General features: G+C 48.7%; 1 protein-coding gene across 1 annotated transcript in view; it reads right to left on the reverse strand.

The window, feature by feature from the left end:
* SUZ12 (SUZ12 polycomb repressive complex 2 subunit) overlaps positions 1 to 23320 on the reverse strand; it is a 979834-nt gene that overhangs the window by 70647 nt on the left and 885867 nt on the right. Inside the window, exon 15 of the mRNA XM_078654391.1 lies at positions 1985 to 2064. Within this exon, the coding sequence (XP_078510517.1) occupies positions 1985 to 2064 (80 nt within the window). The remainder of the gene's footprint in view (positions 1 to 1984; positions 2065 to 23320) is intronic.

Here is a 23320-nt window from a genome sequence, read left to right on the forward strand (position 1 = left end):
AGTTAGCGCAGCGCCTTTACTCGACTACACAGTAATGGAGTAGCATCTGAGTCTGCAAGATTGGGTATTGGCTGCGCACATCATGATCTGGGCACAGCCTCGATTAAGAATAATTTGACTCTGAGTCAAATACCACAATAGGTGTTGGATCCTCCACCAGTGCTGTCGGTGCGGTCATCTGTGCAGAACCCAAAGCAGCTTCAAGGGGCACATACTAAAGGGAAGATGGATCTGCCGGTGGTACAAAAGGTTCCTATGGATCCATTGGGGCTCGAAGGTGCACCATAGGGAGCTGGAAATGTGCCAAAGATGCGCAGCATGGCCACTCTAAATGCTTAGACTTGCTACAAGATTGCAGACAGACCTGAAAACTCAGACTTTACTGGGGCCAAAGTTGGAAATTGCTCCTTGCTGGAATGAGAGAAAGAAGTGAGTCACTGTGATGCCCTGGTGCCTACACTGTAGAATGAGAGTGATAGGCAGGAGCAGGACTTCTCGGAAGACTTCAACCATGAAGGGATGACTTTCGGGCTGGAAGTAGGAGCCTTCTGCACTCTCTAGTTCGACATGGATAAGCACCTGAGTGGAGTCTTGCCACAAAGAGCTTTGCGATCTTGGGTGGCTTTGCAATTCCATCTGGGGTAGTTGTTGCAGCCCTTCAAAATACCAGAGGCACAGCTCATGGCTATCTGTCGCAGACATCTGCAGTCCCTACAAGGTTTATACTCTGTAGTCTTAGACAGTGACAGGTTTCCTTGCACGCCAAGTATTTGAGTCGGAAAATCGTAGAAACAGTCTCTTCAATGAATGAAGAGGAGCCCAGCTCTGTATCTGCTTGTGAAGGTGAAAAACAAAGGAACTGACATCAGCGTGCATGGTTGGCGATTCCTTGTAGCAGATGGTCATCAAGGAGTCAGAAATCTGCAGTTAGAAGTATCCATCAGAAGTGTGGTTTTCAGCCTTTAGGAACCTCCTCGTGCCCTCTCTCACATGCAAATACTACAACCCATCGACTGGGTTTCTGTTCTGCACCAGTTTGAAATTGTATAGATTTCAAAACCTTAATCCTGAATCCGCATCCCACATATGCACAGACATTCTACTGATTATGACTATTAGATAATCAGAAGATGACTAAGTGAAAACATTATTAAGTATTGACTTGTCCAGCCGGACAGAGGTCCAATTTTTACTTTAGACAACAGATGTAATGAAAGGATACCTTCAACAATTCCATAGAGAGGGGCACAAGCCTGTACCCAAGCATATACAGATTGTCATAGAAAAGAAGGTGAGCAGAGAATAGAGCAAAGTTTTTAGGCAAAAGCTGTTGTTTTCTGTCAATATTACAGTAACAGGAATTCCATTACCACCATTCAACTTTGCTCTATTCTCTGCTCACCTTCTTTTCTGTGACAATCTGTATATGCTTGGGTACAGGCTTGTGCCCCTCTCTATGGAACTGTTGAAGGTATCCTTTCATTACATCTGTTGTCTAAAGTAAAAATTGGACCTCGGTCCGGCTGGACACGTCAATAGTTAATATAGTTTCCATTGTGTCTATATTTATTTTGCACTTTAAACTCTTTTGTGCATTGGACCACTGTTGTTTTCATTAATATGTTCCCCGAGGTCCTGTGCTGACTCGATTGGGTGCCCTTGTTGTTTTGTATAATAAGTGAAAACATTAGCATCATAAAAACCCTTCTCCATTCCCCTAAAGAATTATGGTAGCATGCTGTCGGTTTTCAAATTTCGACAAATACTGGCATTTTTATATACCTTTTTTTATTTTACAATACTAGTTTTGAATTATATTATAACATTTAAAATATTGGTTAGAGATGTATTGTTACAATACTTACAGTATGTGGAATAGATTTAGACATGATAATGTCCGCTTTACTGCCATACAGATCACTAACTTCTATGCAGTTTTATAAATTATCACATGCCACGGGAAACTGTGAAATAATCTACATACCCATGTTTCATGACATGGAGGTTCCATAATTTCATTACTTCTTTCTCTCCTTCGTTAACATCAGAAAATTCTTCTATTTGCTAAAATGAGAAGAAGAAAACTTTATTGTAGGTTTTGTATGATAAAATTGCAAGACAAAAATAATGTGGAGTGAAGCCATGTTAAAATATCAAGAAGTTTCTCAAACTTGTGCATAGATTTACAACAAATTTGAAGATCACATTAGGAACTGAGCTCAGTGCTAAATTCAGGGTCATCCATATAGCATGTTTTATTTTTCAGAGCTCATATGAAAACTTCATATGAATATGTACATGGAGGAATCATGTTGGGGACTGCCCACAAATTTCCCCCTTCCCTTATCCCAATCATCCCCTGATGATTTGGCTCAAATAAGGATGGGATGATAATCAACCGAACTAAAAAGTTACCTTCGGTAACAATATTTTTGTTAGATACTCCATCTACCTGCAGATTCACAACTATGCCAGACGTACAACTGGATCTGCAAAACTTTTACAATGTTCCCTATGCCAACAAGGGGAGCGGACTCATTTTAGACATCAGACGCCAAACGCAAAGTTGTGATGCTATCAATGCTGCCTCAGTACAGGCGCCCTAACATCCGTTCCCCTTTTTCCATGCCCTTTGAGGCGTATTTGAGAAGACCGATCCTTGTATATTGGCACAGTGTAAAACTAACTTACCATCTTATTATAAAGGGTACTAACAGTCTACAGATGAAGGGGGGGGGGGGGTGGAGATGTTGTAAGCATCAATGAAGATTCTGCAGGTAGAGTAGCCACCAGAAGAGCAAGTTACTTACCTTCGGTAACGCCTTTTCTGGTGGATACAGCATGTCTCTGGATTCCCCACCTTATGAATATCCCCTGCGCCAGCATTCCTCAGAAATTTTTCATAGTTCTCTGCACCGACGAGGTCGTCACAGCGTCATGGCTCCGCACGCTGCTCCGCATGACGTCACCGGAGCCATAAGAAGACTACGATGACACAGTTCCACCCATTTTTTCCGTGCCACCGAGGCAAAATGGGCGAACCGACCATAGAGACAATGCATACATAGTATAAAGAATTCACACAAATACACTCAGTGTATAGTGAAATAAGAAAGCGTTGCACGTCAAACAAGACAACAATGAACCAATAGAGGTAACAAAGTCTTAAGTACACAAAAATATATAAAAAACTAATACCTCAGCTTTTATGATATAAAAGGGTGGACAACGGGGAGGTGGGTGGATCTGTGAGGAATCCACAGGCAGATACTATATCCACCAGAAAAAGCATTACCGAAGGTAAGTAACTTGTTCTTCTGATGGATACATCTGCCTGTGGATTCCTCACCTTTTGAATAGAATCCCACATCACTACCTCACCAGGAGGAGGGTGTCCACCCTTCTATACCAAAAAGTCCTGTAAAACAGAGCGCGCAAAATGGCCATCCCTCCTCACCTCAGAATCTAAGCAGTAATGCTTTACAAAAGTGTGGAGGGAGGCCAAAGTTGCAGCTTTACATATGTCCAAAACAGGAACACCTCTAGACAATGCAGAAGTAGATTATTTAGCCCTGGTGGAATGAGCCTACAGGAGGCCCCTTACCAGCCAGGGAGTAGCATATCTTGATGCACAAGATGATCCACCTGGATAAAGTGCACTTGTGCACCGCCTTGCCCTTACGACCAGCATATCCAACAAAGAGCTGGTCATCTTGACAGAAGTCCTTTAATCTGTAGAAATAGAAGCTAATCAACCTCTTTGGATCCAAACGATGAAGTCTCTCCTCCTCTTTGGATGGGGGAGGAGGAGAGACTTCATCGTTTGGATCCAAAGAGCTTGATTAGTAAGTGGGAAGGGTATTGGACTGACCTAGGTGGAAGGGAGTCACCACCTTAGGCAGAAAAGCAACCCTGGTCCTAAGTACCATCCTTTCAGCATGTATGGTCAGAAAAGGATGCTTTGAACTCAAAACCTGGAGCTCACTCACCCTCCTTGCCGAAGTGATAGCTACCAGGAAGACAGTTTTAAATGTCAAAAGCCTCAACGGACAACTATGCATAAGTTCGAACGTAGAACCCATCAAAAAAGTTAACACCAGATTCAAATCCCATTGGGGCATAATAAAAGGAGTGGGAGGAAACAGTTTTGTTAGCCCCTTAATGAATCTTAAGACTATAGGATACTTGAATAAAGAAGGCTGATCAGATAAACACAAAAATGCAGACAAATATCCTTTAACAGTGGCCACAGCACAACCCAGCTGGGCCAAATGAAGAGAAAAACAAAACATCAGAAAGATGAGCCTTTAAGAGATCAATAGATTTCTCTCCGCACCACTTAACAAATTTATACTACCTGTATGAATAGACAGACTTGGTGGAGTGTCGCCTGGCCGATAGTATAACGTTCACTACGTCAGGCGGGAGAGAAAAGAATTCCAGTTGCCCCGTTCGATCTCCAGGCATGAAGGTGCAGGCTCTGGAGGTGAGGGTGTAGAACTTGCCCCTCCATCTGAGCGGAGATCTGCCCTGAGAGGGAGACGGAGCAGAGGGTGCGACGAGAGGTGAAGAAGGTCCCACACCCTTCTTGGCCAATCCGGGTCGATCAATATAACTTGGGCCAAGTCTTGGCGAATCTTCCTCAGAACACGAGGAATCAAGGGTATGGGAGGAAACGCGTAAAGGAGTTGTGAGCGCCAACTCAACTGAAACCTGTCCCCCAACGCTCCCTGCCTCGGAAACTGGAGACTACAGAAAGACAGGCAGTTCGAGAGTGGCAAACAGGTCCACCAAAGGAGTTCCCCACGTCTGGAAGATGTGTCAAACCACCTCTGGATAAAGCCTCCACTCGTGGTTGGCGGAGAACTGCCGACAAACTGTCCGCACGCACGTTCAGCAACCCGGCCAGATGGTTTGCCATCAAGCAAATCTGAGGGTCCTGAGTCCAGGACCAGAGCTGCAACGCCTCTCTGCAGAGACAGTACAACCCTACTCCTCCCTGCTTGTTGACGTACCACATCGGATAGTGTTGTCCGTCAGGACTTGTACCGACTGACCGCAAAGGGAAGGGAGAAAGGCCTTGAACGCCAAACGTATCGCCCGCAATTCCAAAAGGTTGATGTGAAGCAACCTTTCCTCTGGAGACCAAAGACCTTTGATTTCCAGATCCCCTAGATGAGCACCCCACCTTAGAGTGGAGGCATCCGTGATCACTGTGGCCACCGAAGGAGGAAGATGGAAGGGCTTTCCTTGAGACAGATTGCCCTCCACGCTCCACCAAGATAGATCAGCTGCAGCTTCTCTGGAGATCCTTACAGACTCCCTGAGATCTCCATTGTGCTGATACCACTGCCTGCGGAGACACCACTGAAGCGCCCTCATGTGCCAGCGTGCATGGTTGACCAACAGGATGCAGGAAGCAAACAGACTGAGCAGGCGAAGGACCTTTAGAACTGGAACAACTGCTCCATTTAAAACAAGGGAATCATTTCGTGAATGTTGAGAATCCTTTGCACAGGAGGGAATGCTCGACACACAGTGGCATCCAGTACTACCCCTATGAACAGGTTGCGCTGAGAGGGCACTAGGTGAGACTTGGGTACATTTATCGAAAAACCCAATTTGCACAACAGCTGGGCTGTCACCTGCAAATGACGACTCTCCATCTCTTGAGACTCTGCCTTCAACAACCAGTCATCCAGGTAAGGGAAAACTGGAATCCCTGACCTCCTGAGATGAGCAGTCACCACTGCCCTCTCCTTGGTGAAGACTCGAGGTGCGGTAGTAAGACCAAACAGAAGGACAGCAAACTGGTAGTTTTATTATTAACTCTTTTGTAAGGCGCACAAATCATCCCCAAGGGGATCTCTTGGCACCCGATCGAGGCAAATGGAAGAGGAGTAAGATGTTCACTCGTTAGAATAGCCAGGTCTTGAGCAACTTTTTACATTGTGCAATATTTGGGCAGGCACAAAGAGGTTCAGGAAACTCATTCCAATGTTTGGGGGCCAGATAAGAGAACGCACGACCCACCATTTTAACTTTCCTTATTCTCCTGCCACAAAGCAGGCTGCGATTACTGGATCCAAGTTGTCGCCCAGGTTGGTAGCGTTCCATTTTATTACTCAGATAGGCCGGGCACCGACCGTGCAGGGACTTAAAGACCATGCAGAGTAATTTTAAGATGGCACGCTTCCTTACAGGAAGCCAGTGCAAAAGGCGCAAGAGAGGGAGGGAGGAAGTTCGTGCTGGTTTGTTAAGGGCTAGGCGGGCTGCGGTATTCTGCACCACCTGCAGCTTAGATAGCTGGTCTTCCCTAATTCCTACCAACAAGGAATTGCCGTAATCAAGGCGACTGATAAGGAGCGACTGGAATAGGGTCCTTCCAGCGTTCAATGGGATCCAGGGAAAGATCTTTCTGAGTAACCGCATGGTCCCATACCAGGAACCTGCGAGGGTTTTTACCTGATCTTCCATTGAAAGTTTATTATCTATTTTGACCCCTAAGTTCCTGGCCCAGCCCCTGGGGGCAGGTGCTTCTCCTAATTCTGTCGTCCATCAGTCGGCGCTCCACAGTTCTTCTGCCTTGCCGAACAACAAAATCACCGTTTTAGAGGAGTTAAGTTGCAAAAGGTTCTTCCTCATCCAGCTGGCAATACTCATCATACAGATAATAAACTTAGCCTTGGTTTCTGCGGGGTTGTTCTCAATGTGTACTATCAACTGCGTATCATCAGCGTAGGAGATGGTTTCAAACCCGTGATTTCTGATGAGAGGCCAAGGGAGCGACAAAGGTTGAAACATCATGGGGCTCAATATATATCCCTGTGGGACCCCCTTGCCCACTGCAGTTGTGGGTGACACAAATGAGTCCAGCTGAACACATTGTGTTCTGTCTGACAAGTAACTCTGAAACCAGTCAAATGCCGGGTGTAGGAGAGTAGGGTCTGCAATCCTATGATCACCCAGATTTTTTGCTTTTTGCTGCACTGGTTTACGACTTTCCCTGGCTGTGGGCCTGCTAATCAGACCCACAGCCTAGCTGTTCTCTCTATCCAAATTGTACTCAGGTACTGAATTGGCACTGGGCCCTCTCCAAGTCCCTGTACCCAGGGCTGAGGTGCACCCAGAAGTCTCCCAGGGGCTGAAGCATGTATTGTGCCACCCCTGGATTGACTAACTAAAACTGACACAACTGGCTGCACGACAGCTGGGGCAAGGTGGTGTACTCACCCTTTGCTTTAGATATAGTATACCTATATCTAACCCTAAAATGGACACACAGATCTCCTATCAGTCACTCCTATGGCAGGCCTTAACAATCCTGAAGGCAGAGTGCTTGGAATCGTGTGAGATGGCGCTATGGCATGAGCTGAGCCTGTCTGCGGCTTTCGGGATCCATCCCTTAGCCGTTTCCATGATATCGCATACCATATACTCTTAAGTGCATTATAATCCTCGCGGTTATGTGCCAACTCTGGTATCGCTTTATCAAAACATGTCGAGTAAGGTGTCATACGAATTGGAATACTAACCCCTCGCCAATTCTGGCGACGGGGTTAGCATTCCACCCTTCTAGAGGGACACGACATGTATGTAACCCCTAACCCCGGTTAAAGTCAGACAGAGCCTTAGCATCCACAAAATGGATGCTGCCACCGAGACACAAGTCTGCCCTCCTGCTGCTGGGAGTCCTCCCAGAGCAGGAGATAAGGACAAAGGGTTTCCTGCCAGGGGCGGTGCCAGCACCGTCCCAGACAGGGTTTTGTGTATTGTAGGTAGGCAGGGCTTTAGAGGAAGGTGACTGCACGTGGCACCCCGGTGCTCACTGTGCATAGGCTGGCTGGAACCAGTTCCAGGGTCACTCCAGACCCTGTACTGGGGAAAAGCCCGCCAAGGAAGTGGGTGTAACCACCCCCCTCCCAGTCCCACCCCTAGGGCAGGACTTAGTCGCGTGCCAGCCCCTTTTTACAGGATAAAGGTAGGAACTGGCCCCCTTCCAAATCAGATCATCTTTGAATCCTGAAACTACTTTCTGCGAAAGGAACTCAAGACTTCTTCCTAAGATTTCTCCCTTGTGACTAAGGAGTAGTCACCCTGCATCCGCAGGCACCATCTAAGAACACTGCGGTCTGCTGCAAGTCCTTCCTCCGGAATCCGACTGCCCAGCTCGACGAGAACCGGCTTCCCTGGCACCTCTGACCTCTACCCACCTCTACAGCCCAGCTGAGAACCGTGGGTGCGACGAGACCTTAAGGGACCGGCCATCTGCAAGACTGCACGACTTCTTTCCAGCAAGCCCGCCGAGTGAATTCCTGGTGAGTGCTTTGGGGTCCGAGAAGCCCCCACCCTGAGCAGCTCCAGCACCGAAGAGCAGCCCCCCCAGCATCTCCACGATCTGCGTGGGGCCCTTCTGCTTTTTGCTGCTCACCGCGTTGTTTGGCTACTAGCCCGTTGGCTTGTGGCCTTCCTGACGATGCCCGGCGACATTTCTGCTGCTGGTCTGGTTGCTCCAGACTGGCCCTTGCTTCCCTCCATCGGAGAAGTACCCTGGACCCTCCTGGTCCACCCAAGACGCCATTTTAGGTCCACCGCGTGGGCCTTGCATTTGCCAAGACTTGTTGCCCAATCCTGGGTCCAGCGACGTCGACAGCAAGAACCTTCGTGGGACAGCTCGCACCTCCATCCTGGTCGCCGACAACGCCTCCTGGTCCGAGAGACTGCAGAGCCCAGCAGCGCCCACTCACCTGACTGCGGTGACTTCGCCCGGTGCCATCCTGGTGCCCACTTAATCACTGGCTAGTGATTCAAGAACTTGGTCCCCTCTGCTTTCAGGTTTTCTTCTTCCTTGATCCAGGCTTGGATCCATCGAACTTTTCTTCACTGGTCGCCTGCCAGCAACTTCTTCCTTCCAGGCTCCTGGTCCGGCAACGAGATCCCCGACGTCTTTTCAGACCTATGCAGCTGCAGCCCCTGGGCTAGGTAACTTCGGCACTTCGGTGTCCCAGCATAGCCTCACTATCCTAGGGTCAGGATCCACTGTCGTTTTCTTCCTACCAGGTCGGGTTCGCCCGTGAACACTAACTTTGCCTTTACTAGCCTCCATAGACTTTGTCCCGCATCCCGCGTGAGAGTGCACACTCTGCACCCGAGTCCCCTAGGTCTCCTAGTAGTAATCTAACGATTCCCTAGTCAAGTCCTAGCGATTCCAAAGCCTATTAGAACTGTTACTTACCTGCTAGTAATTCGCATTCCACTTTTAAAGTATATGGTTTTTCGTGCCCCTCGGGCATTTGTGTATAACGTGCTAACTTAAGTATTTTCGTAAGAGTTTTGTTGTGTGCTTAGCACCCTGTCCTCATAAAGAGTACAGGGTTGTTGTGATTCTAATAAATACATTGTTTATTTTCATAACACTTGTGTGGTGTCCTTTCACTGGGTGTTCAAGGGGTAATGTGATGGTAAAACAGCTGGCTTAACACGCCCTCTAGAGTCTTAGCCTTAGACTGCTCGTATCCATGCTACTAGGATAGCTGGTCTATAAGGTTGACTTACAACCAATCATCAATAAGGGTTGTCTGGACTGATATATAGTGATCACTAGAATAGTGAGCACTGCACATCAGGCCAACTTCTCACATTGGTGGCAGCGGTGGAATTTGAGCTTGCTGTTGTTTTACCACACATGCCCTAAGAATATCTTGTGAAAGATCACATAAGTACTAAAGGTACATATAACTTAGCTTAGAATACTCTGAGTTCTACTGAACCAGCTGTTGTAGCTCCTAGGGCCTAGCACACCCTAAACTACAACTCTAGCAAGGGATCAGTAGGCAAACATATAGTGTAGGTAAGTGCACCACTTACACCTCACTAGAAAAGCATGTCTACCCAGGGAGAATCTACTGAGACTCCCCTGGTCAGTGTTGACCCTCCACAGGTCACTTCGAGATATGCAGCTCTCAGTTTTCAGGAGATGAGACAAATCTGTGTCTCCAGGAAACTGAAGCAGGGGTCTAACCCCACCATTCCCTTTCTGATAGGTCTCTTAGAGACATATGATGCCAGAAAGCTTTCTCAGTTACATGAGAACATGCCAGCCTTAGAGGGAACCTCTGGGGATCCAGATCTCCCCAACACTGATTCAGCAGTTGAGGAGGAGGATCAAGAGGAACTCTCTGGGGATGAGGTAGACAAAGGTCTTGAGGTAGTCAGAAGGCTAACTAGGACCAACTTAGACTTACTTGGGCTAGGATCTGGGGGACCCCCAGTACTAACCCGAAGTGGGCCTAACCTTGGAGTTAGGAGAGATAGATCTCTTTCTAGGGACTCCAATAGATCTCTGCACTCTAATGCCTCTTCTCAGGGGAGAAGGAATCCTCCACAGAGGAGATTTACTTCCCCTCAGAGAAAAGAGCATGAAGCTAGAATGAGACAAGCTGAACTGAGGATTGAAAGGGAAGAACTTGCCCTGGCCAAAGAAAAGCTTGCCTTTGCTAGAGAGCAGCAGATGAGTGGGCTAGCTCCCACTGGTGGCAGCAATCTCCCAAGAGATAGAGAGAAGGGTTTAGATACTAAACACCTGACTAAAATAGTGCCCCCCTTTAAGCAAGGGGATGATATCCAGAAATGGATGGCTGCTCTGGAGAGGGCCTGCACTGTGCAGGGCATTCCCCAGAGTCAGTGGGCAGCTATACTGTGGCTCTCCTTTGATGGTAAAGGTAGAGATAAGCTCCTCACTACAAGAGTGGAGGATGCTAACAATTACCAGGTCCTGAAGAATACACTGGTTGATGGGTTTGGTTTAACCACTGAGCAGTACAGGTTGCTGTTCAGAGACACCCAGAAAACTCAGTCTCAGGACTGGTCTGATTTTGTGGATTGTGCCACTAAGGCTTTGGAGGGCTGGTTGCTGGGTAGCAAGGTTACAGATTACACAGGATTGTATAATCTAATGATGAGAGAACAAATTTTGAACAATTGTCAGAACCAGTTGCTGCACCAGCACCTTGTTGATTCAGATCTGACCTCTCCCCAAGAATTGGGAAAGAAGGCAGACAAATGGGTCAGGACAAGGATCAAGCAGAACCAGAACCAGAACCAGGGTGGTCAGAAGAAAGCAGACCAGAAGGGTAATGTTAAGAATGAGCAAAATGACCAGAAGTCTTCACCAGGTCCCCAACAAACCAAAGAGGGTGGGGGTCAGGCTTCCCAGAAGAAGAAGACTCAAGAAGGCCAGTCAAAAAGGTGGTGCCAGTACTGCAAAAGTAAATCTCACTGGTTTAGTGAGTGCACCAAAAGAGGAGGACAAACTCCTGCCACTACAGCTCCTAAAGCAACTGCACCCCCTAGTACAGTCAGTAGTGGTAGTGTCACTCCCAAGGCATTAGTTGGGTTAACCTTGGGTACTGAGGGGTCTGACAACTTAGTTGGCACACTCACTCAGGCTGTCCTTGTCTGTACAGGGGATATGGATATGTCCCCTGAAATAAGTCCCAATACTTTGGGCAAATACAGGCAGACACCTTTAATAAATGGCAAAATGGCTCAGGCCTATAGGGACACTTGTGCCAGTGTCACCATGGTGACACCTAACTTTGTGGACCCTGGACAGATCATGCCAGGTACTGATTTCCTGGTGACCAATGCCAGCAATGTCACTACTAGTCATAGTGTGGCAATTGTGGCTTTCTCCTGGGGTGGAGTGAAGGGACAAAAGAAAGTTGTAGTCAGTTCAGACCTCCCAGTTGATTGTTTGTTGGGCAATGATTTGGAGTCATCACAATGGTCAGAAGTGGAGCAGAGGACTCACATGGAGATGTTAGGCTTGCCAGCACATGTGCTTGCTGTGACTAGGTCACAGGCCAGAAGATGCCCCACTGAACAGGTGCTGGATCCTGAAATTATGGACCAGACACCTTCCAAGAAGAAGAGCAGTAAGGGTAAGGCTTTGCCTTCCCCCTTGCCCCAGGTTGAGGATCAAGTCTCTGAGGAGGCTGATCTAGAAGAGCTGAGGGAAACTGAGCCTAAAGAGCTTGAACTTGATCAAGTTGAGTTTCTGGGCTCAGGGGGACCCTCCAGAGCAGACCTGGGGAAGGAACAGTTGAGCTGCCCTTCCCTTGAACCCCTCAGACAGCAGGCTGCTGCTGAGGCTGCAGGGAATGCCACAGGTGCCCACAGGGTATACTGGGAAGATGGACTCCTGTACTCTGAGTCAAGAGACCCCAAGCCTGGTGCAACCAGGAGGCTGGTCATCCCCTTGTCTCTGAGAGGTTTCCTTCTCACCTTGGCCCATGAGATTCCCCTTGCAGGTCATTTAGGTCAGACAAAGACTTGGGACAGGCTTGTCTCACACTTTCACTGGCCCCATATGAATGAGAATACCAAGGAGTTTTGTCGCTCATGTGTCACTTGCCAAGCCAGTGGTAAGTCAGGTGGCACAACAAAGGCCCCCCTCATACCACTACCTGTGGTGGGGGTTCCCTTTGAAAGAGTGGGGATTGACATTGTTGGTCCAATGGAACCCCAGACAGCATCAGGACACAAGTTTATACTGGTGGTGGTGGACCATGCCACCAGGTATCCTGAGGCTATTCCCCTTAGGACCACTACAGCCCCTGTAGTGGCAAGAGCCCTAGTTGGAGTGTTCTCCAGAGTGGGTTTCCCTAAGGAGGTCGTTTCTGACAGAGGTACAAACTTCATGTCAGGATATCTGACTGCCATGTGGAAAGAGTGTGGTGTGAACTACAAGTTCACCACACCCTATCATCCACAATGCAATGGGCTTGTTGAGAGATTCAACAGGACCCTGAAAGGGATGATTCATGGACTACCTGAACCTCTTAGGAGAAGATGGGATGTCCTGATCCCCTGCCTCTTGTTTGCTTACAGAGAGGTCCCACAGAAGGGGGTTGGCTACAGCCCTTTTGAGCTTCTGTATGGGCATCCTGTAAGAGGACCCCTGTGTTTGGTGAAGGAAGGATGGGAGAGACCTCTCAAAAAGCCTGCAACCAACATAGTGGACTATGTACTTGGTCTCCGCTCCAGGATGGCTGAGTATATGGAGAAGGCATCTAAAAACCTGGAGGCCAGCCAAGAACTTCAAAAAGCTTGGCATGACCAAAAGGCTGTACTGACTGTGTACCAGCCAGGACAGAAGGTGTGGGTGCTGGAGCCAGTGGCCCCAGCAGCTCTGAAAGACAAATGGTCTGGGCCCCACACCATCATTGAGCAAAAGGGAGAGGTTACCTACTTGGTGGACCTTGGAACTCCCAGGAGCCCTCTCAGAGTGCTCCATGTTAACAGGCTCAAGGCATATGTTGACAGGAAGGACATGAGCTTGCTCATGGCCACAGATGAGGGACAGGAGGAAGAGAGTGACCCTCTCCCAGACCTGCTCACTCAGAATCCTGATGATGGGTCAGTTGATGGTGTTGTCTTTTGTGGCAGCCTCACTGAACATCAGCAACAGGATTGCAGGCAAGTTCTGCAATCCTTTCGATATATGTTCTCTGACACCCAGCCAAACTGATTGGTGTACCCATGATGTTGACACTGGAGACAGTCTGCCTGTCAAGAGTAAAATCTACAGACAGCCTGATCATGTTAGAGACTGCATCAAAACTGAAGTGCAGAAAATGTTGGAACTGGGAGTCATTGAGCCCTCAGATAGCCCTTGGGCTAGCCCAGTAGTTCTAGTGCCAAAGCCTCACACCCAGGGTGGTAAGAGAGAGATGAGGTTTTGCGTAGACTACAGAGGCCTCAATGCAGTCACTAAGACTGATGCCCACCCAATACCAAGAGCAGATGAGCTTATAGATAGATTGGCTTCTGCCAACTTCTTAAGCACATTTGATTTGACAGCTGGGTATTGGCAAATCAGGTTAGCTGAGGAAGCCAAACCCAAGACAGCATTTTCTACCCCTGGAGGGCATTATCAATTTGTGGTAATGCCCTTTGGACTGAAAAATGCACCTGCCACCTTCCAAAGGTTGGTGAATCAAGTCCTCACTGGGCTGGATGACTTCTGTGCAGCATATCTGGACGATATTGCTGTCTTTAGCTCCACCTGGGAGGATCACCTGGTCCACCTGAGGAAAGTGTTAGAGGCCCTGCAAAAGGCAGGCCTCACTATCAAGGCCACCAAGTGCCAGATAGGGCAGACACAGGTTGTATACCTGGGCCACCTTGTAGGTGGAGGCCAGGTTCAGCCACTGGAGAGTAAGATACAGGCCATCAAGGACTGGACTCCTCCAATCACCCAGACTCAGGTTCGAGCTTTCTTGGGCCTGATTGGGTACTATAGGAAGTTTGTCAGAAATTATGGGTCCATAGTGACCCCCCTTAATGACCTGACAAGCAAGAAGATGCCAAAGAAAGTTCAGTGGACAGCAAGCTGTCAGAAAGCATTCAATGACCTAAAGCAGGCCATGTGCACAGCACCTATCCTCAAGAGTCCAGATTACTCCAAGCCATTCATTGTCCAAACAGATGCTTCTGAGTTGGGTGTGGGAGCTGTTCTGTCTCAACTGAATTTTGATGGTAATGATCAGCCTATTGCTTTCATTAGTAGAAGGTTGACACCCAGAGAGAACAATTGGTCAGCTATTGAGAGGGAGGCCTTTGCTGTGGTCTGGGCCCTGAAGAAGCTGAGGGCCTACTTGTTTGGCACTCACTTCACCATTCAGACAGACCATAAGCCCCTCTTGTGGCTAAATCAGATGAAGGGTGAAAACCCCAAACTGCTTAGGTGGTCCATTTCCCTACAGGGGATGGATTTTACAGTGGAGCATAGACCTGGGACTGATCACAGCAATGCTGATGGGCTCTCCAGGTATTTCCACTTAGAGCAAGAAGACTCACCTGGTCAAGGTTAGTTTATTGTCCCAAAGTTTGGGGGGGGGGTCATGTAGGAGAGTAGGGTCTGCAATCCTATGATCACCCAGATTTTTTGCTTTTTGCTGCACTGGTTTACGACTTTCCCTGGCTGTGGGCCTGCTAATCAGACCCACAGCCTAGCTGTTCTCTCTATCCAAATTGTACTCAGGTACTGAATTGGCACTGGGCCCTCTCCAAGTCCCTGTACCCAGGGCTGAGGTGCACCCAGAAGTCTCCCAGGGGCTGAAGCATGTATTGTGCCACCCCTGGATTGACTAACTAAAACTGACACAACTGGCTGCACGACAGCTGGGGCAAGGTGGTGTACTCACCCTTTGCTTTAGATATAGTATACCTATATCTAACCCTAAAATGGACACACAGATCTCCTATCAGTCACTCCTATGGCAGGCCTTAACAATCCTGAAGGCAGAGTGCTTGGAATCGTGTGAGATGGCGCTCTGGCATGAGCTGAGCCTGTCTGCGGCTTTCGGGATCCATCCCTTAGCCGTTTCCATGATATCGCATACCATATACTCTTAAGTGCATTATAATCCTCGCGGTTATGTGCCAACTCTGGTATCGCTTTATCAAAACATGTCGAGTAAGGTGTCATACGAATTGGAATACTAACCCCTTGCCAATTCTGGCGACGGGGTTAGCATTCCACCCTTCTAGAGGGACACGACATGTATGTAACCCCTAACCCCGGTTAAAGTCAGACAGAGCCTTAGCATCCACAAAATGGATGCTGCCACCGAGACACAAGTCTGCCCTCCTGCTGCTGGGAGTCCTCCCAGAGCAGGAGATAAGGACAAAGGGTTTCCTGCCAGGGGCGGTGCCAGCACCGTCCCAGACAGGGTTTTGTGTATTGTAGGTAGGCAGGGCTTTAGAGGAAGGTGACTGCACGTGGCACCCCGGTGCTCACTGTGCATAGGCTGGCTGGAACCAGTTCCAGGGTCACTCCAGACCCTGTACTGGGGAAAAGCCCGCCAAGGAAGTGGGTGTAACCACCCCCCTCCCAGTCCCACCCCTAGGGCAGGACTTAGTCGCGTGCCAGCCCCTTTTTACAGGATAAAGGTAGGAACTGGCCCCCTTCCAAATCAGATCATCTTTGAATCCTGAAACTACTTTCTGCGAAAGGAACTCAAGACTTCTTCCTAAGATTTCTCCCTTGTGAGGGAGGCCTTTGCTGTGGTCTGGGCCCTGAAGAAGCTGAGGGCCTACTTGTTTGGCACTCACTTCACCATTCAGACAGACCATAAGCCCCTCTTGTGGCTAAATCAGATGAAGGGTGAAAACCCCAAACTGCTTAGGTGGTCCATTTCCCTACAGGGGATGGATTTTACAGTGGAGCATAGACCTGGGACTGATCACAGCAATGCTGATGGGCTCTCCAGGTATTTCCACTTAGAGCAAGAAGACTCACCTGGTCAAGGTTAGTTTATTGTCCCAAAGTTTGGGGGGGGGGTCATGTAGGAGAGTAGGGTCTGCAATCCTATGATCACCCAGATTTTTTGCTTTTTGCTGCACTGGTTTACGACTTTCCCTGGCTGTGGGCCTGCTAATCAGACCCACAGCCTAGCTGTTCTCTCTATCCAAATTGTACTCAGGTACTGAATTGGCACTGGGCCCTCTCCAAGTCCCTGTACCCAGGGCTGAGGTGCACCCAGAAGTCTCCCAGGGGCTGAAGCATGTATTGTGCCACCCCTGGATTGACTAACTAAAACTGACACAACTGGCTGCACGACAGCTGGGGCAAGGTGGTGTACTCACCCTTTGCTTTAGATATAGTATACCTATATCTAACCCTAAAATGGACACACAGATCTCCTATCAGTCACTCCTATGGCAGGCCTTAACAATCCTGAAGGCAGAGTGCTTGGAATCGTGTGAGATGGCGCTCTGGCATGAGCTGAGCCTGTCTGCGGCTTTCGGGATCCATCCCTTAGCCGTTTCCATGATATCGCATACCATATACTCTTAAGTGCATTATAATCCTCGCGGTTATGTGCCAACTCTGGTATCGCTTTATCAAAACATGTCGAGTAAGGTGTCATACGAATTGGAATACTAACCCCTTGCCAATTCTGGCGACGGGGTTAGCATTCCACCCTTCTAGAGGGACACGACATGTATGTAACCCCTAACCCCGGTTAAAGTCAGACAGAGCCTTAGCATCCACAAAATGGATGCTGCCACCGAGACACAAGTCTGCCCTCCTGCTGCTGGGAGTCCTCCCAGAGCAGGAGATAAGGACAAAGGGTTTCCTGCCAGGGGCGGTGCCAGCACCGTCCCAGACAGGGTTTTGTGTATTGTAGGTAGGCAGGGCTTTAGAGGAAGGTGACTGCACGTGGCACCCCGGTGCTCACTGTGCATAGGCTGGCTGGAACCAGTTCCAGGGTCACTCCAGACCCTGTACTGGGGAAAAGCCCGCCAAGGAAGTGGGTGTAACCACCCCCCTCCCAGTCCCACCCCTAGGGCAGGACTTAGTCGCGTGCCAGCCCCTTTTTACAGGATAAAGGTAGGAACTGGCCCCCTTCCAAATCAGATCATCTTTGAATCCTGAAACTACTTTCTGCGAAAGGAACTCAAGACTTCTTCCTAAGATTTCTCCCTTGTGACTAAGGAGTAGTCACCCTGCATCCGCAGGCACCATCTAAGAACACTGCGGTCTGCTGCAAGTCCTTCCTCCGGAATCCGACTGCCCAGCTCGACGAGAACCGGCTTCCCTGGCACCTCTGACCTCTACCCACCTCTACAGCCCAGCTGAGAACCGTGGGTGCGACGAGACCTTAAGGGACCGGCCATCTGCAAGACTGCACGACTTCTTTCCAGCAAGCCCGCCGAGTGAATTCCTGGTGAGTGCTTTGGGGTCCGAGAAGCCCCCACCCTGAGCAGCTCCAGCACCGAAGAGCAGCCCCCCAGCATCTCCACGATCTGCGTGGGGCCCTTCTGCTTTTTGCTGCTCACCGCGTTGTTTGGCTACTAGCCCGTTGGCTTGTGGCTTTCCTGACGACGCCCGACGACATTTCTGCTGCTGGTCTGGTTGCTCCAGACTGGCCCTTGCTTCCCTCCATCGGAGAAGTACCCTGGACCCTCCTGGTCCACCCAAGACGCCATTTTAGGTCCACCGCGTGGGCCTTGCATTTGCCAAGACTTGTTGCCCAATCCTGGGTCCAGCGACGTCGACAGCAAGAACCTTCGTGGGACAGCTCGCACCTCCATCCTGGTCGCCGACAACGCCTCCTGGTCCGAGAGACTGCAGAGCCCAGCAGCGCCCACTCACCTGACTGCGGTGACTTCGCCCGGTGCCATCCTGGTGCCCACTTAATCACTGGCTAGTGATTCAAGAACTTGGTCCCCTCTGCTTTCAGGTTTTCTTCTTCCTTGATCCAGGCTTGGATCCATCGAACTTTTCTTCACTGGTCGCCTGCCAGCAACTTCTTCCTTCCAGGCTCCTGGTCCGGCAACGAGATCCCCGACGTCTTTTCAGACCTATGCAGCTGCAGCCCCTGGGCTAGGTAACTTCGGCACTTCGGTGTCCCAGCATAGCCTCACTATCCTAGGGTCAGGATCCACTGTCGTTTTCTTCCTACCAGGTCGGGTTCGCCCGTGAACACTAACTTTGCCTTTACTAGCCTCCATAGACTTTGTCCCGCATCCCGCGTGAGAGTGCACACTCTGCACCCGAGTCCCCTAGGTCTCCTAGTAGTAATCTAACGATTCCCTAGTCAAGTCCTAGCGATTCCAAAGCCTATTAGAACTGTTACTTACCTGCTAGTAATTCGCATTCCACTTTTAAAGTATATGGTTTTTCGAGCCCCTCGGGCATTTGTGTATAACGTGCTAACTTAAGTATTTTCGTAAGAGTTTTGTTGTGTGCTTAGCACCCTGTCCTCATAAAGAGTACAGGGTTGTTGTGATTCTAATAAATACATTGTTTATTTTCATAACACTTGTGTGGTGTCCTTTCACTGGGTGTTCAAGGGGTAATGTGATGGTAAAACAGCTGGCTTAACACGCCCTCTAGAGTCTTAGCCTTAGACTGCTCGTATCCATGCTACTAGGATAGCTGGTCTATAAGGTTGACTTACAACCAATCATCAATAAGGGTTGTTTGGACTGATATATAGTGATCACTAGAATAGTGAGCACTGCACATCAGGCCAACTTCTCACACCGGGCCTCTGACACCAATCTCTCTGAGCCTGCTGAACAGGATACGATGAGAGATGGTGTCAAAGGCCGCCGACAAGTCAAGCAGCACCAACATGGCTGGAGAGTCCTTGTCCAGTGACATCCTGAGCGTATCTGTGACCTCTAGTAGAGCAGCCTCGGTGCAATAGGAGGCACGGAAGCCAGATTGAGATGGATCTAGTATTTTATTGTGTTCTAAATAACTGGAAAGATGTAGGTTAATTATTGTCTCCATGAACAACACGGAAGAAGAGATATTGGTTTATAGTTCTGTAGGTCCATAGTATCTGCTGAAGCCTTTTTAAGCAGAGGCTTAATATGTGCATTCTTCCATTTACGTGGAAAAGTCGCCGCCGCTACTGAGATATAACATATCTCTGAGTGAGCCTGCTGCGACCGTGGATAGTTCAGACATGACCGCAGTTGGTGCCGGGTCTAAGACAGACCCCGATTTCACCTGAGCTAGAAGGGCGCCTACCTGTTCGCTGGTGATAAGGAAGCGTTCTAAAGTCGGGGAACAGGGATTTTCCTGGAGGGGGACTCCCTCATGAACATTCTCTTCAGGCCCAAAGGAATGATAAATTGTGTCAATTATATTAGTGAAATGTGTTGCTAGGTTGTTGCATAATTCCTGCGTCGATGGCGAGAGTGGGTTATATGCCCTTAGATTAGTAAATTCCTTCAGGATGGCAAAAAGCTCGCGCAAGGAGTCCTTAGCTTCTATAATGCGAGAGCCTAAATAGGTTCTCCTAGCTACATTACAACTGTTTAGGTAAATTCTATGGGCCTCTTGGTAGCTCCTTTCATCTTGTTCAGATTTGGACTTTCTCCATTTCCTTTCTTTTGCCCTACACAGGGCCTTCTCCCTTCTAAGTGTATCAGAATACCATGGTGCCGGGGCTGCCCTGGTCTGTATCTTAACCAACTTCAGTGGTGCAACAGAGTCAAGAGCCTCTGTAATGGAGGCCTCAAATGTTTCCAAGGCCAGGTCACAGTTGTTGCAGTTCCTGAGGATAGGAGGGGTATAGATCCTGCTAAAGGCACCTTTTCCAGCCTCTGCGAAGCTCTTTGCGCGGTTGCAATAATCCGCTAAATTCTGAGTGGACCCAGGAAAAACTCAAGATCGCGTGATCCGTCCAGCCAACCCTCTATGGAGGTTCAAGTGTTAATTCTGGGATGTTCGAGAAAATGGTGTCCAATACATGGCCCGTATTGGGTAGTGTTGTGACCCAACCGTGAAACGGAGATACTTCCTGTGCGACTTCAGGATTGGGATGTGGAAATACGCATCCTGCAAGTCGATAGATACCATTCAGTCTTCTTATTGCAGTGCCTGAAGAACCTGCAATAGAGTAAGCATCTTGAACCTCTCCTGCTTGAGAAATAAATTCAAGATTCTGAGGTCCAGAAAGGGACATAGTCTGCCATCCTTCTTGAGGGACAGGAAATACCGGGAACTGTAACCCTGAACCCTTTCCTGCTCCGGAAACACCTCTATCGCACCTTTTTGCAACAGGGTAAGAACCTCCTTTTGAAGGGCAAGCAAATGATCCTCCGTGCAAAACCTCTGGCAAGCAGGGTATGGAGGAGGGAATTCCCTGAAGGGAAGGGCGTACCCATTTTCCACAAGATCCAAAACCCAAAGGTCTGAAGTGATCAACTTCCAATCTTGTGGAAAATGGGTAAGCCGGCCTCCCACAGGACCCACATGATCCAGGATGGCGGATCTAGGGCTGCTTTCCTGCATTACCAGGAAGGGATGGGGAAGGAGAGGAGGAGGAGGAAGAGGGTTGACATCCTGCTCCACGAAGGCGACCTCTGCCTTTACCCCTGTAGCCCTTATACAAGGGGTTTTGCTGCTGCTGTTGTTGCTGAGGCTGTCTGGATCCACGAAAGGAAGACTTCCCAAAGCCACTGTATCTTTTATAACCATAGCCTCTTGATTGAGACTGCATACCCGAAGACCTTGCAGTTGCTTTACTATTCTTAAACTGCTGCAGGGCAGGGTCCCCCTTTTCACCAAACAGCTTGGAACCATCAAATGGCAAATCAATAAGAGCAGCCTGCATGTCAGGAGAGAACCCTGAAGATTTTAACCAAGCGTGCCTCCTTGTGGCAATGGATGATCCCATGACTCTGGCAACAGAATCCGCAGTATCCAAATCAGACTGGATTACTTGTCGAGCAGCCGCTTCAGCATCCACCAACACCTCACCCAGATTCCCTTTGTCCTCCTCAGAAAGCTTAGGGAGAAGCTGTTTCGCAGAGTCCATTAAAGCATGAATATACCTGCCCAAGAGACAAGTGGCGTTGGTAGATTTTAATGCCATACTGGCCGAAGAGAAGACCTTTTTTGTCGACTGCTCCAGCTTCTTAGAGTCTGTCTGGTGGAGCCTGCGAAAACGCCCCTGTTGACTGCTTCGAGCAAGAAGCCTGCACCACCAGACTTTCAGGAGAGGGGTGAGAGGATAGAAAAAACGTATCTCCTGGAGCAGGTCTATATCTTCGAGACTGACCTCGAAACCGCAGGTGTTGAAAGAGGATTACGCCGCATCTCAAGTATCGGCTCAGTTAGAGCATCATCAAACGGTAAAAGAGGCTCAATCACCGAAGATGGAGATTGAACCACTTCAGTTGGAATATTCGGTTTATACTCTGCCATAGGGAGCTGCAAATCTAACAGTTCCGCAGCCTTCCTAATAACCGTATGATATGGAGCAAAATCCTTAGAGGGAGAGGCCTTTTGAGAAACAAAGTCACACTCCGGGGAAGTGTCGAGACCACTTGCTTCACACAAGTCTTCAAACACATCTTCCTTGTCATACACTTCTCCTTCCTGCCTCTTTTCGTCACGGTACTGCCCCTCTTCCAATAACATCTGCGCCTCTCTTAGTGAACGCATCTTCGGTTGCAGCGTCGACAGCGACACACGTGGCATTGATAGCTCCGGGAGCAGCATCGAAGGAGGATCAATAACAGGGCACAATTCGTATCTGAGAAGCTTCACGCGATTGAGCCGGAGACCGCCCATACGGCGTCAACATCCTCGGAGCCAGAAACAACCAGGACGACGTCGCTGGCATAAACGACAAAGGGGGCCTGAGGATAATGATAACACACCCAAATTATAAGCCAACCGACTCATGGGACCCAAAGGTGCTCCAGAGGGGTACAAGGCCCTGGTGAAAACACCATACTATATAAAGTAGGTCGCTTTTCCTACCAATTATCATGATTAAAGAGTAGGCTTTTATTACTCCCACTCTTGAATAGTTGGAATGAGGTAACCTCCCATTTTTTCTTATTGGTTCCGCAACATCCAGATTGAGCCTACCAATGCGCCTACCAGCAACCACTATATCATCGTTTATGGTGCTGAAATTACAAACACATCGATCATCAAAGACATGAAATAAATTCAAAAGTAAGCCTTATTCATGTATAGACATCCCTCCATATCTCAGAACTACTTGGTGTAGGATACTCTATTAAGTCTTGAAAAGGGATTCTTGTGGTCTTTTCTTACTATTTACACTATTCTTTTCTTCTCTGTAAAAAAATCTATTGACAAGAATTATGTTGTTGTCATGACAATTGATCTGTTTTTTTGCTTTGAATATATGCACAAGTTACTACTTGTGTAACAATATATCTGTAAGAGACATTAGTTAGTATTAGATTCCTTACCTTAGAATATCCCCAGGCGTCAGACTGGATCCGGAAATTTTTGCGTAGCAGTACCCTTGCGCGTCGGTAGGCGTCGTCTGCGGCTCCGCGTCCGTCGTAGGCGTCCTGGGCGCTGTGATGACGTCGTCGGAGTACTTAGACGCCGCCTCTGCGTGCTGACGTCAGTTCTTAGACACAGCTTTTCCGCGCCAGAAACGCAGAGCCATGTTAAAAACCAACACTGGTGCCATTGAAACTAGGGCCCTGAAAGGGGGTAACCCTAACCCTAGATATTGGTTCGCAGAACGGGGAGGATGGGTGGGTCGGTAAGGAATCTAATACTAACTAATGTCTCTTACAGATATATCGTTTCACAAGTAGTAACTTGTGCATCTGAAAGAGACACGTTAGTATTAGAATCCTTACCTTAGAATAGATACCCCAGCAATACCAACCCCGGTGGTGGGTCTGCGAACCAATAATCACACCAGAAAGTCCTGGAGGACGGAACGGCCAAAGAAGCCATCCCTCCGGACTTGGCTGGCCAGGCAGTAGTGTCTTGCAAACGTGTGCAGCG

The sequence above is a fragment of the Lissotriton helveticus genome, chromosome 7, assembly GCF_964261635.1.
Source record: "Lissotriton helveticus chromosome 7, aLisHel1.1, whole genome shotgun sequence".
Taxonomy (NCBI): Eukaryota; Metazoa; Chordata; class Amphibia; order Caudata; family Salamandridae; genus Lissotriton; species Lissotriton helveticus.